At 35.4% G+C, this 14,005-nt stretch overlaps 1 protein-coding gene across 1 annotated transcript in view; it reads right to left on the reverse strand.

The window, feature by feature from the left end:
* Positions 1–4,327: 4,327 nt before the first annotated feature.
* The window catches only part of LOC107747298 (inactive heparanase-2-like), an 80,832-nt gene continuing 71,154 nt past the window's right edge, over positions 4,328–14,005 (reverse strand). The window contains exon 12 of the mRNA XM_016561770.1: positions 4,328–5,978. Coding sequence (XP_016417256.1) covers positions 5,816–5,978 — 163 coding nt within the window. The 3' untranslated portion in view covers positions 4,328–5,815. The remainder of the gene's footprint in view (positions 5,979–14,005) is intronic.

Genomic DNA, 14,005 nt, shown 5'->3' on the forward strand with positions numbered 1-14,005 from the left:
CATAAAAAGGTCTAAATCCTTGGTCTGGGACCGTGAAAATAATTAAAGGTTGTCTCTTGAACTGCACCTTCACTTCCCTTTTTACTTTTCTTCATTTATCTCTGTCTATAATATCTCTGTCTCTCCCTTTTTTATTGTACCTGTCACTTCTTGACCAGCAGGTCTACTGTTATGAACAGAACTGTGTCCACCTTGTTGCAAAACGACCACCTCATTGCAATTTATCATCACAGAATGTTATTTATCTTAAAATTACTTAAATACCAGAGATTTAACAAACCTATATTTCATACAAATATATCAAAACAATTTTCTAAAGTGCCTAAAAGTCAAAATCAGTACAATATCTTTTTTGAAAAATCCTAATACTGAACACACTATTGCATTATTAGGCTGTGATATTTTTGTGTTGCTGTCTGCTCAAGCTCCCTCCCTTCCTATACAATAAATCCATGAGAATATCTGTCTGCTAAATTTATTAATGTAACTTTCCAATAGATAATGATGTCCTTTAGAACAGTATTCTGAATGATGTTTAAAATAGTGTGCCGCTGATAGCCTAACAGATAGGCTACTAGCAGTTTAATACTCAACTAGGTTAATAAAGACAAAACTCTTTAGCATATTTACAGATGAAACTGACCTGCACCTGAAGCCCTGAACAGGCATTTTTGCTACATTTCGCTGCTTCTTCTGGCCGCTTCAAAGAAAGAAAGAAAGAAGGAATACAAAAATACAAGACCCTTTAAGAAAATTAACAATGGTTTTATTATAGTAAAAATGTAGTAGCGTGTTTTGTTTTTTTTTTGCTACAAACACCATGGTTAAACTAGGGTTAGTTTAGCAAAACTATAGTAAACAAGTTTTGTTTTTGTTTCTTATACCTTAATAGGACACATGAATGTAGAATGTAGAATGTATGAATATAGAAGTGCAGTTTTCACTGCTTTAGGTTTAACAGAACTTTGGATAGTTTCAGTATACATGTCTAGATCAACTTAAAGAAAAGAGAGGTTTAGAGCCAGATTTTTATGTATGTGAAATTTAGCTAGCAGGAAACACAAATTAATTAAGTTATATTTTCCTATATTCTCTTTCAAGTAGTCAAACAACCCAAAGAAAACATCACTTACAAAATGAGATTAGGAACATAAAAAAATGTGACCAAAACTTCTCTGTGTGGATACATTGCCAAACAAGAGAATGACATCTTCATCAGAAGAGTGACAAAAAAAGCAACTAATTTCAATCTCTGAGTTATATTATAATTACGCCCATAAGCTTTTTGAGAAATTTGGAGTAACTCATTACTTTGTTGTTTGGCCTCTTCATATATAAGGAGAGAATTAGTTTCCAAAGTCGGACATCGCATGTTATGATTTTCAAGGGCATAGAATTTAATAGGGACACTATGACATGCCCCTACCAATATCCAGCGACTATTCAATTGTCCCTAGCAATAATTTTGATCAAACAATTAGGCCTAAATGTCTGTTGTCTGCAGTCATGTCCCCATCAATGCCAAAATCAAACCTACACCCCTTAAATAAATTACTCTTGGTTTGACATTTTATTTGGTTTAATATTTAACAGAAAAAAAATATTTTATTTATTTTAGTTTATATTTTGCAGTGCAAGTTAGTGACTACTTTGATGGTTCTTGTGGTCTAAAATTCAGTAAATATGTAAAGGCCTGCTGCGTCATGTCAGACTTTGTGACTCTTGACCAAGTGTGAATGAGTCTGGATTCTGTTTATGAGTGAACCACGTTGAGTCTGTTAAGATGAACCACATGTGAACTGCAGACATGTTTTGTTTTATAACATGATGTAAATTTTTTATGCACTTTAGTGCAGTTAATAGGTAGTATATTCATTTAATGACTGCATCAAGGCAACATATTTTGGTTTGCTCCAAATACATAACGCATCTACATGGCTATATAATTTAAAACATGTCTTGAACCAGCTTTGATGAGAAGAGATCAAAACCCCCTTTATCTAAATCTGAGTCTCATTCAGGTGCAAATGGTTCTCGTCACTTAGTACTGCACATGATTGTTCTGACACCACAGTTCGCTCTCATTCCTCAACAAAGTCTTGTCCCAGCTGCTTGGAAAGGGAACATCTGCTGATGTACACACTGCAAACTGGCTCCTTCCCTTTGTGAACCCTCCAGCGCTGGGATGAGGACCCTGCCGGGCCTTTGAAGACTAGCGAGTTGATCTTCTCCCCCTGACCTGATGGGACATAAAGCTCTCGGTCTTGGGTTACCAGTTGCAGCGCACTGTCACAATTTATTTCTGTACTTCTTTGTGTTCAGGCTCTTGTATAAATCACCGAGCTCTTAGCTTGCTTTTATCCTGCACTCCTGAACATGTGCTGGAATACTACAATTCAGCCTCTATCTCACAGGACAGTCTCTTAAAGAGTCATACCGTACATTGTTCGTACTTGTTCGTACATTTGTACTACAATACTAATATTGTACAAATAGAATTCTATAATTCCCATTGTAGCTCAGATTCTTTTCGAAGGCTCATTCATAAACAGAAGCCAAGTTCATTCACACTTGATCAAGAGTCACAAAGTCTGAGAAGAGCCAGCAGGCCATTACCTTACTGAAATTTAGACCACAAGAAGTACTCACTAACTTTCATAAACTTACACTGCAAAAAATAAAATATAAAATGAATAGTGTTCTTAGCATTTTTGTCTTTGTTAAATATCAAACCAAATGCAATGTCAAACAAAGATTAATTTATTTCAGATTTTAAATGAGATAAGAAATTAAGAATAACTTTAATTTCCTGAAATTTAGAACACTAAAAAAACCATCGAAGGTGTCACTAACTTTTAAGAACATTCACTGAAAAATAAAATTAAATGAAATTAAAAATGAAGTGTTCTCAGCATTTTTGTTTTTGTTAAATATCAAACCAAAATAAAATGTCAAACCAAGATGAATTTATTTCAGATGTAAAATTACGTAAGAATTAAAGAATAACTATAATTTACAGAAATGTAGACCAGAAGAACCATCAAAGTAACTTTAACTTAGATTGTAATAAATAATAAAATAAAATATAAAATGCATAGTGTTCTTTGCATTTTCGTCTTTGTTAAATATCAAACCAAATAAAATGTCAAACCAAAATGAATGTATTTCAGATGTAAAATTACAAAAGACTTGTTTTCATTTACTGAAATTAATATATAATATAAAGCACTGTATATATATATATATATATATTTGAATATTCAATGCATTCAATATTGTAAATGACGAGTCAAAAACACGATCTTCAATAAACATTTTTACTATTATTTTATTTATATATTTTGACAAAAAATAATATTCAGACAACCATTTCCTTAATAAAATAATGCTCTTTAACTGAAAAAATATGAACAACCCTAAATTTGCAATAAACACATTCAAGGAGGAAAATAGCTTGTGAAAGTGTCATTTTACAAATCAAAGACCGTATAAATCTCTAAAATCACAACAGAGTCTTCCAAATCTAAGGAAATATTATGATGCTGACAGAATTATTGACCCTGGAAAATCAAACCGCTGTCATAACCAAGCCCGAGGATGGGAAACTTTTTTTTTTTTTTTTACAGAATTCATATAAACCGTTTGAAAGCTGAATCGCCATTTTTTTGCATTGTGAATGAGTGACCAAAGAATATACAATGTAAAACATTGTGATACACAAATGTGCATACTGTGAGCAAACTCAATACATTTGAAATTCAAAGGGCAGTTTCATTGCTAAACATTAAAATCAGTCTCTGCTGTATGTTTTACAAAAAGTACAATAGAATTATCTGCCAATGTGGACAAAAGTCAACTGTTTATATATATATATATATACACACACACACACACACACACTCATAACCACACATATACATTTATATAAATAATATTTATAGAGCGAGGAAGCACACAGTTTAAATCAAAAACCAATTGTATGTACATTTAATATAAAAAAGTTTGTACCTGTACAAAAACATTTGTCACTCATCATGCTTAATTTTAATTAAGGCAGCTAGCAGCAAAAATGAATCGCTGTACATGGGATTTATAGTGGCCCTAAAAGCATATGCACAATTTGGCGACACTTAAAATATTTGAAAAAAGACAAAATATCAAGCCAAATGGTATTTTTTCAGAATGTATGATACTTGTCTTTGCCATTTTTGCAATTACTTTTTAAATGACTTGACAAATTTATTTTTGTGAAATGTATTGCTTGAAAAATAAATACCACTGGAACTGATATAATGTCTAAAAGTAATTACATTTTAAGTGTGGCTTAATTGTCTAACACCTTCCAGGGCCCCAGTATCAACACAGAGCAAGGTAGTGTTAATAAAGCAGAAACTAAGCTCAGGTTCACAATGTTATAGCAAAAAAAAAAAATGCTTTGGACATGATGCTAACGGACAAGCTAATTTCCTGAGCTCTGCAACAACTTTATGATACACAGTTCTTCATAAAGCAAAACGGTGCCTTCAAAAACTCCCTACTCTTTCCTTTCAGCTTCAAAAGAGTCTGAGCTACAATGGGAAATCAAACATGTAAACATTATAAATATAAAGCAGTATTTCTCAGAGAACCGATAAAGATTGCATAAAGATTGTGTGTTATGTGATTCCTTTCTAATTCAGCAATAAAATATAAGGATGTTTTAGTAAATATCTGTATATCTTTCCGTAGTACCTTCATCGTCGTACAGTTTGAAATTATAAAGCAGCAACTGAAAAAAAACAAAAAAAAAACATGGGACAGAGAATCCAAGACTGCAAGCTGTTTTTTAGGACATGGGTCAGTGTTAAAAGTTATAAAGATGGCTTTAAATAGGAGGTTTATATTTACTGTCCTGCGATGAAAAAGAAAGATTACGGATCAAAATTTGGCCCTGTGCCTTTTGAGTGGCTTTAGACCCCAGAATACAAAAAAGTACACAAGAGAGATGTAATTCAGATCAAACCGTTATTTGTACAACGTGATTTAGCAGGATTAACCTCCTTTCTTGGTCCTGAAACAGCAATCATAGTTCTAAGGCTTGCAACCCTAAGCATAACCTACCTTTAAAATCATTGGTTGAAAGAACAATATTCAAGCCCCTTAAATCTAACCCTAAAATCTGATTGGCTGTCAAGCTGGAATGTTGTTTAAGAACCAACAAGGATGTTGATCCAGGAACACGTCCTACTCGGCTAAATCACATTAAGCTGACAGACAGGCCCACACAGAATCCGCACCCACAGAACTCCGGAGAATTGAAACGGCTGTCGCTTGCGTCCTGTGCATTGTCATCATTCAAATATTTTGGCTAATCTGATAATGCTTCTAGCTACCAATGAGAATGTAGTGCTGTCATATCTGTTTAGCACATTTTACCATGTTCAAACCCATTGCACAGATTTCCCCACAAAATTACCGCAGTCCGATTCTGATCGATCTACTTCATAATCGTCATACCGCATCTGAACCGCACATTGGCACTGGGTTCGTAGCTTACGCTGGTCTTCAACATCGGATTACAAAGCTCTCCGTGAAGCACCGTGAGACTTCATTACACTCCTGCAACCGAAAGCGACAAAAAAACACAAAAGGGCGACCAAAATACATTCACTTTCCACAAGTCAAGCTTTTCTTGTGGTTAAAAAAAAGAGGAGAAATGTTGTTGGAAGCATTCAGTGCAACCCTTGCTTGAACCAAGGAGTCTTTTCCACGTCTCTGTGGGCTTATAAAGAGAGGAGAAGGCCACGAGGATGTCTGAGGTCGGTCAGTGTGTGTGTTATCTGCGGCAGGCGTAGGCGTTAATATTCTTGATGACGTAGAAGCCGATGGATACAGGTGGCATGGCTATCGTTCTTCCTGCCCTGAGTGTCCGTGGCTTCAGCTCAGGGAACGTCTCATTGTCCACCATACGCAGGGGCTCTCCGTTCAGCTGCACAGACCTGCGGAGCAAAGGGACGAGTGTTAGCATACAAACAGTTTTATATCAATATATCAATGTGAGAACTGTAATGGGTTTTTAGATATATAAATAAGTTCATTTGAAATCAAATATCAGTCCAAGTATAATTTTAGACAAATATAGCTGGTTTTAGGACCCAGTTACACCAAGTGTAAAGGGAGTCTCCAATTACAGTGCATTCTCTGATCCCGCGCTAGGGGGCGCTACAGCTGCATTATCAATCTTATAGAAAACAAACATCCCGATTTGAGAGCGTTTGGAACAGCTGGATGCCACACACAACTGTACAAACGTTTGGGATTTGTATGATTTTTAAAAAATGTCTTGCTCACCAAGGTTGCATTTATTTGATCAAAAATCCTGTAAAAATGGCAACAGAAGTATTAAACTGTTTTCTATTTTAATAGTTTTTAAAATGTCATTTATTTCTGTAAAGCTGAATCTTTCAGCATCGCTACTTCAGTCCCCAGTGTCACATGATCCTTCAGAAATCATTTTAATATGCTGATTTGCTGCTCAAGACATATTTATTATTATTATCAATGTTGAAAACAGTGCTGCTGTTTTTATTTTTTGGGGGGGGTAACCATGAAACCCTTCAGGATTCTTTGATTAAAAGAATGTTCAAAAGAACATTTATATGAAACAGATGTTTTTGTTGTTGTTGTAACATTATAAATGTCTTTACATTTACTTTTGATCAATTTAATGTATCCTTGCTGAATAAAAGTATTAACTTCTATCAAAAAAAATTAAAATAAAATAAATAAATAACCTGACTGTTAAGTTTTTGTTTTGTTAAAACAATTTTCTTTGAAAAATATTTAATGCTAAATATAATGCATAATAACTATTTTATATGTAATTTATTGATTCCCGTGCCTCCATTAGGGAAATGGAAGGTCACATTGCATTGTGGCATAATATTCTGTACAATATGCAAATATAATAGGTAATTTGGATATTTGTATACCGTACGTAGTATACTTATTACTACAAAAAAAGTAAGAGTAATATGTTAGTGTCCTATTCTGAGCACAGCCAGGGATAGTTATCTTTATTACCATCAAGACATATGCAACAACCAAGTAAGAAAAAATTAAAAACAATATTACCATGTCATTGGTCTCAAGTGGTCCACATAACCATTGACATATATAGAAAAGAAAATACTAATGAAGGCAATGGCTACCATCAACTGTTTGGTATACCAACAGTCTTCAAAATATCTTCTATTATGTTCAACAGAAGAAAGAAACTCGTGCAGGTTTGGAACAACTTGGAACAACAACAGGGTGAGTAAATGATGACAGAATTTTCATTTTTCGTGTGAATTATCCCTTTAACTTGAGTCTGATTACAAGTTAACACTGTTTCCTAACAGATGAAGGTTTAAACATTTATTCTTAGGAAAAAAAAAAATAATTCCTGCATTTACTGTTGGTTTGGAGAGACTTTTGTAAAGAAAGAAGCCGTCCTGACCATTTCCAATAGTTCTACTCTTCCAGCAGACATCTGGATGATCTGACCCATCACCTCATCTTATCTTATGGTACCACAGACTGAAATGATCAGGAAGCTGAGTTTGCTTTGGGCCTGAAGCTCTTCTGAACGCAGTGTGACGGCACGCATCAGATGCAATGGTGAGGTGGGATTGTTGATCTTCCCAATCAGCTTTACCCCCAGGGAGGATTTATGCTCAGGAGTTCAAAGCAGACAGAAGTATGTAAGAACACAGTCAGCGGTGTTTCGCTCAGGGCTTCTGCAGAGGAAGATCAGCATTTCCTCTGAATAGAATTCAGATTGAATTAAAGTCTCCAGATAGTTCTGGAGGTCTAACGACCTCTGGCTACAGATGTAGGTATGTGTTTGAGAAATGAAAAGACCTGAAAAGACAAACCCTTCAAGGCACAGAGAGATCACAAACACCAGCCATGATCACACAGTAGCTCTGGTTTGAGAGGTTCCAGCTCTGACGTTAGATTTAAAAGATAATGTTCAGGTCAGCTTCTACATTAAACAGCTTTTAAGGCCTAAAAAAGAAAATCAGGTAACGGTAGAGCTGTTCCTACAGTATGCAGATGCACTGATTTTTTTGGGAAGAGAACACTTTACATAATTTAAGCATTTAAAAATTTGCTCTCCTTTTCTGTTCTATTTAGAACAGTAGACAAAGTACTAAAAATAATGATTTTCTGTGATAATGTAAATAAAGAGGAAGCCTTTAGAATGTTTAAAAAAGCTTAGTCTTGAAAAAAAAACGAACATCTGTACATTAAATAAATAAAAATGATATTTAATGTATAAATTAGTATTATATATAGGCCTACACAAGTTATAACATTTATTTGATCAAAAATAGAGTAAAACAATACTTTTGTGGAATATTATTATAATTTAACTGGTTTCTATTAAAAAATTTTTTTTTATTATTTATTCCTTCAGTCTTTAGTCACTTTTGATCAGTTTAATGCATCCTAGTAGTAATTTCTTTATATATATATATATATATATATATATTAGTGCTGTCCCAAATGTTTAAGTAACTTTGCAAGGACAGTCTGGCGCTTCTGACTCACAGCCTGTAAGTACGTTTTTATATTTAAATAATTTGCCACTGACGATTCAAACGTGAGTTTTGAGGAGTGTAGTGTAGTGCTTGTTGTTTGTTGTTTCTCCGATCACAAATGCAGACATGGTTTTATGTTTACGCGACGCGGTACGTTTGTAATGGGTTTTATTGGTTTTCTCTCGTCGTGCCGGGAGACGACATCACAGTATGGTAAGGGGCGTAACATATCCGTCACACGCTTGAGGAATTCGGCCAATCACAACGCACTGGATAGCTGGCCAATCAGAACACTTAAATTATATAGTATTAATTTAATATAACTGTTTTTTTAAATAATTTTTTTAAATTAATTTATTCCTGTGACATCAAAGCTGAACAGAATTCCTTTGAAATACATTTTTTTGTAACAATGTGAAAGCCTTCACAGTTACTTTTAATCAATTTAATGCATAGTATTCATTTCTTTAAAAAACTAAAATAATTACAAATAATAATTGTATACATACAGTACATGTTACATTATATATACATTTACACAGAAATTGTTAAATGTCAGGTAAGTGTACCCAGCTCTCTGAATACCCTTTTCTCTCTTTGTTTCCATTTTAAATGACAGAAATATGATTCAAAACAGACAAAGACAGATCGGCCAAATACTGTAGGGAAAATGTATCCTTGAAAAGAGCAACTCTGTCTGAGAGTGTTTAAGTGTGACCCCACAAAATGAGCAGTTAATTTCCCTGCATATGCGTTACAGAGGAGTTAAGCATTGGAATGTGTCATGAGTAACTTTATAGTCTGCCTGTATATGTTACTCACTGAGTTTGCTCTGGAACACACTGATTCAGCCCATATGGAGCGGTGGGCATTTCTGAAGACACAAATACGCCGCATGATTCACTATTTCTGACTGCACAGACACAATATTAGGCAGGAGGACTAGACTAATTAACCTAATAACTGCATTTAATGTGAATAAAAAGTACAGATTTGATTAAAAAATGGCCACAGATTTGCAGGCTTTCGAGTTTCTTCGGAATCAAAAAGAAGTCATATTTCTATAAATACTGTATTATGGAGCATGGCAAGTGGATGGTTTATGATTATTAGCCGTGGGAATGGGTCTATCAAAACACACATGATTATGGGTTTGTTTTCATACGGGTCTATGATAGATTGCTCTCTGTGATATAACTGGTAATTACTCTCTGCTTCTTCTGAATATTCCTCTCTATCCTTCATTCAGTGTTTTCTCCTGTTGCAGGACGGAGGGATTTAAGCGTAGACTTATTCAAAGAGTTTCTGTTTCACTGATCGACCCCACGATCATGTTTTCAAAGTATCATGCTTAACTCCCAATAACAGACGTTAAGCTCAGACTGAGGTGGCCTTCTGGATCACAATTCCTCAAAAGAAAACAAGAAAAAACCGAGAGGAGAGCAAAAACTGGTTGAAATTCAAGCTGAAAGCTGCTGACAAAACTACTGCCAACATCTGCCCCGAAGGAAGTTGCATTTCACTGTACACAAACAATAAAATGTGTTAATTTAAATTGCAATAATATTTCAAAATACTGTTTTAATGTTGTTTTCCCCCCTAAATAAATGATTTCAAAAAACATTGAAAACATCTTTCTGACCCCAAACTTTTGAATGGTAGTGCATTTAAAAAGATACATTACCATTAAAAAGCTTTCATGTTTTTGTTGACTGTACTTTACATTACGAGTAGCACATTTCAAAGCAGCTTTCCCAACGCTGTTTTTTTTTACATGTCTGTTTCAGTAAAATCATCTGTCCTGCAGGAATCCTGAAGCCAGGGGCCTGTAGCAGCACAGACACAGAGCTGTAACTGAGCTGAGACACAGGGATCTGTAGACCGTAAACCTACACTGCTGCTGAAAAGCTGGCAGGTCCCGCTCACAAAAAGAAGTCATATTTCTATAAATACTGTATTATGGAGCATGGCAAGTGGATGGTTTATGATTATTAGCCGTGGGAATGGGTCTATCAAAACACACATGATTATGGGTTTGTTTTCATACGGGTCTATGATAGATTGCTCTCTGTGATATAACTGGTAATTACTCTCTGCTTCTTCTGAATATTCCTCTCTATCCTTCATTCAGTGTTTTCTCCTGTTGCAGGACGGAGGGATTTAAGCGTAGACTTATTCAAGAGTTTCTGTTTCACTGATCGACCCCACAATCATGTTTTCAAAGTATCATGCTTAACTCCCAATAACAGACGTTAAGCTCAGACTGAGGTGGCCTTCTGGATCACAATTCCTCAAAAGAAAACAAGAAAAAACCGAGAGGAGAGCAAAAACTGGTTGAAATTCAAGCTGAAAGCTGCTGACAAAACTACTGCCAACATCTGCCCCGAAGGAAGTTGCATTTCACTGTACACTCAGTTTGAATTGAGCTTCAATAAACCAAGACAATGTTATTAGGCCAAATCAATTGGATAGTCCATGTTTAATGGACGTTTTGATGTTTTGTTCTTGGCTTCAAATTATTTCTAGTGGAAAACTCAAAACAGAACACTCTCTGGTGTTTTTGTCGGCTTTGAGGGAAAAATATGATGTGTGAGTAAAAATACCCTATTGTCCCGCAGCTCTACTCCCCTCACCTGCCTGAGCCTCTGGTGTCTTTCAGCGCCTCTTGCACTGTAGAAAGAGACTCCGCACACTTGACAATTGATACTTGTTAAATTTTATGGGCTCTCACTCTGAAAGAGTGGCTGTCTGGACTCTGTAATTTATGTGTTTGAGAATGAGCAGGTAAGCCCTAAAATCCTCCACTACGGCTACGTACTCAGATGACGGGAATCTGTGTGAAGATAATGCTACAGGTAAAAAAACACACATACAATCTTGTTATGGTGATGTACTTGCTATATACACTGAAGTTCTGTTCCAAAATCTAACAAGCAGCCTACCTAGACAGCATTTTAAGGCATCATAAGCATGTTCCCAACACCAAGTCAACAACATTTCACTGACTTCTAAGAAATTGGTTCTGGAGCCAATTTTCACATTGGGCAATCAAGTGGCAACCCAACACAGCACCAAAATGGTTGATTGTACAAAATTGAATTACAGTGGTTTCATGCTCTCTGCATCCATTATTCCACCACATAAAACACTGTGGTCGGAACAAACCATGTTTATCTCTATTTGAAGTGAAGCCGTATTAAATGCAGTCTGGGCCATATTTAATTAGTTTTGTTCAAAACGTTGGAAGGCAATAAGATCATGGCACAACAGTTTTAAACACTGATAATAATGTTTCTTGAGCAGCAGATAATGAAGGATTTCTGAAGGATCATGTGACACTGAAGACTGGAGTAATGATGCTGAAAATTCAGCTTTGCCAGCAAGGGAATAAATAACATTTTATTAAAAAGGCGGACCAAGGTGGCTGTCTTCTTTTTGTATTCCGATTATTTCTAGTGGAAAACTCAAAACAGAACACTCTCTGGTGTTTTTGTCGGCTTTGAGGGAAAAATATGATGTGTGAGTAAAAATACAGACAATCTGTGAATCATATCAGAGCGAGATGGGGTGTCTGTGACCAGCGAGTATGCTTGTTAAGTAATCACATTTGTGAACGTTCTCATTCATGACTAATGTCTTGTTGGTTGAACAAGTCGTTAGAAATAACCTGTCAAGACCAACGAAATGTTGTATCTTAAATACATTAGCTGAGAATACTTGGCACCGTATGAAGCATGTATGTGATAGAAAACATCGAACACAATAACTGAAAACACATTCAGAAGAGCTTCAGCCAGAAGAATTCAAAAAGAAAACGTCCACAAGGGTCAAGATAGATGTTGAGGATGTAGACGTGTTGGTTTCAGCTGTACTTTGGCTTTATCAAGTAAGCGAGCGCCAACAAGATAATCCTCAAATCCCATTTAAGAGTTTGAGGGGATGAACAGACCATGTTTTTATGACCCAGGTCTCTCTTTTGCCCTTTCCATGATTAGGTTAGTGTTGGCGAAACGGGATCCCCATTTATGGAAGAGTTGAATATAAATAGAAAACAGTTAGCACTGTGTGTGTGTAGACAGTTATAGAGCACCAGATTTATCTGTTCCGTCTGAGTTAATATGTTTAGTAAAGCAACAACACTCCACGTTGATTATTATAGTAAACCGAGAACAGAAGCATAAACCACATTCTTAAAAAAGCTGAGGTAACTAATAATAAGTTAATATAATTTAACATAACACAATTTTGTATAGTACAATACTATAATATAGTAATACCATATTTGATATAATTCTCAATATATTACATTCCTAATATTATTATGTAGTAATACTACATATATAATATAATATAATATAATATAATATAATATAATATAATATAATTCCACCACATAAAACACTGTGGTCGGAACAAACCATGTTTATCTCTATTTGAAGTGAAGCCGTATTAAATGCAGTCTGGGCCATATTTAATTAGTTTTGTTCAAAACGTTGGAAGGCAATAAGATCATGGCACAACAGTTTTAAACACTGATAATAATGTTTCTTGAGCAGCAGATAATGAAGGATTTCTGAAGGATCATGTGACACTGAAGACTGGAGTAATGATGCTGAAAATTCAGCTTTGCCAGCAAGGGAATAAATAACATTTTATTAAAAAGGGGGACCAAGGTGGCGCCGTAGAGTAATCACGCGTTTTTGTGAGCTGGCTAGTCTCAGTTATCTATAAAAGTTTCTGCATCATTTAATCAGAGGAGTGGCTCAGTGGCAAGCTTCGTTTTAGCAATTATTTTAAGCTTAATTTTGACAATTATTTTACTAAATCTTCTGTTTTTTGGCTGAGAAGTACTAAGAAAAACACTCCAATGAACCCAATTAATCCCTGATGGAGAGGCCACAAAAACGATTGCTGACGACCATGCTAACAATCCTGTCACTGACCCTAACCTTATACAAGCTATGAAGAGCATAGCGGAGGATATAGTGGCAGTGATTGACGTTAAGATCTCAACGGTTCTCGAAGCAATATATAACCAATCATCTAAAAATCAAAGCATTGTACAGAATTGAAGTGACTGAAACTACTTGCAGTGCCAAGGAAACAAAGATTCAGGACTTGGAAAAACGAATACGTGATTTCACGGAAAAGGTAGACGACTTGGGGCCAGATTTTCTAAACAGGGCAAATTCCAAAACAGCTCTGATCGGTGTGGAAATTTCCGTGGGTGATTTACTGACAACGCGTAAATTAAAGAACACAGATGCAACATCTCATTTACATATGGACTAACGCAATATACCAAGCGCAGCACAAATTAGTGTAGTCGCAGATAAGCAGAGCCAATGCTCATCAGGTGCGGATGATCTACTTATGACACAGGTGCAAAATAGCTTAAGATGTGCTTTTTGGGGCGTTAATGGCACAAATACCAGTAA

Source organism: Sinocyclocheilus rhinocerous, unplaced genomic scaffold, assembly GCF_001515625.1.
Source record: "Sinocyclocheilus rhinocerous isolate Xijiao unplaced genomic scaffold, SAMN03320098_v1.1 scaffold1069, whole genome shotgun sequence".
Taxonomy (NCBI): Eukaryota; Metazoa; Chordata; class Actinopteri; order Cypriniformes; family Cyprinidae; genus Sinocyclocheilus; species Sinocyclocheilus rhinocerous.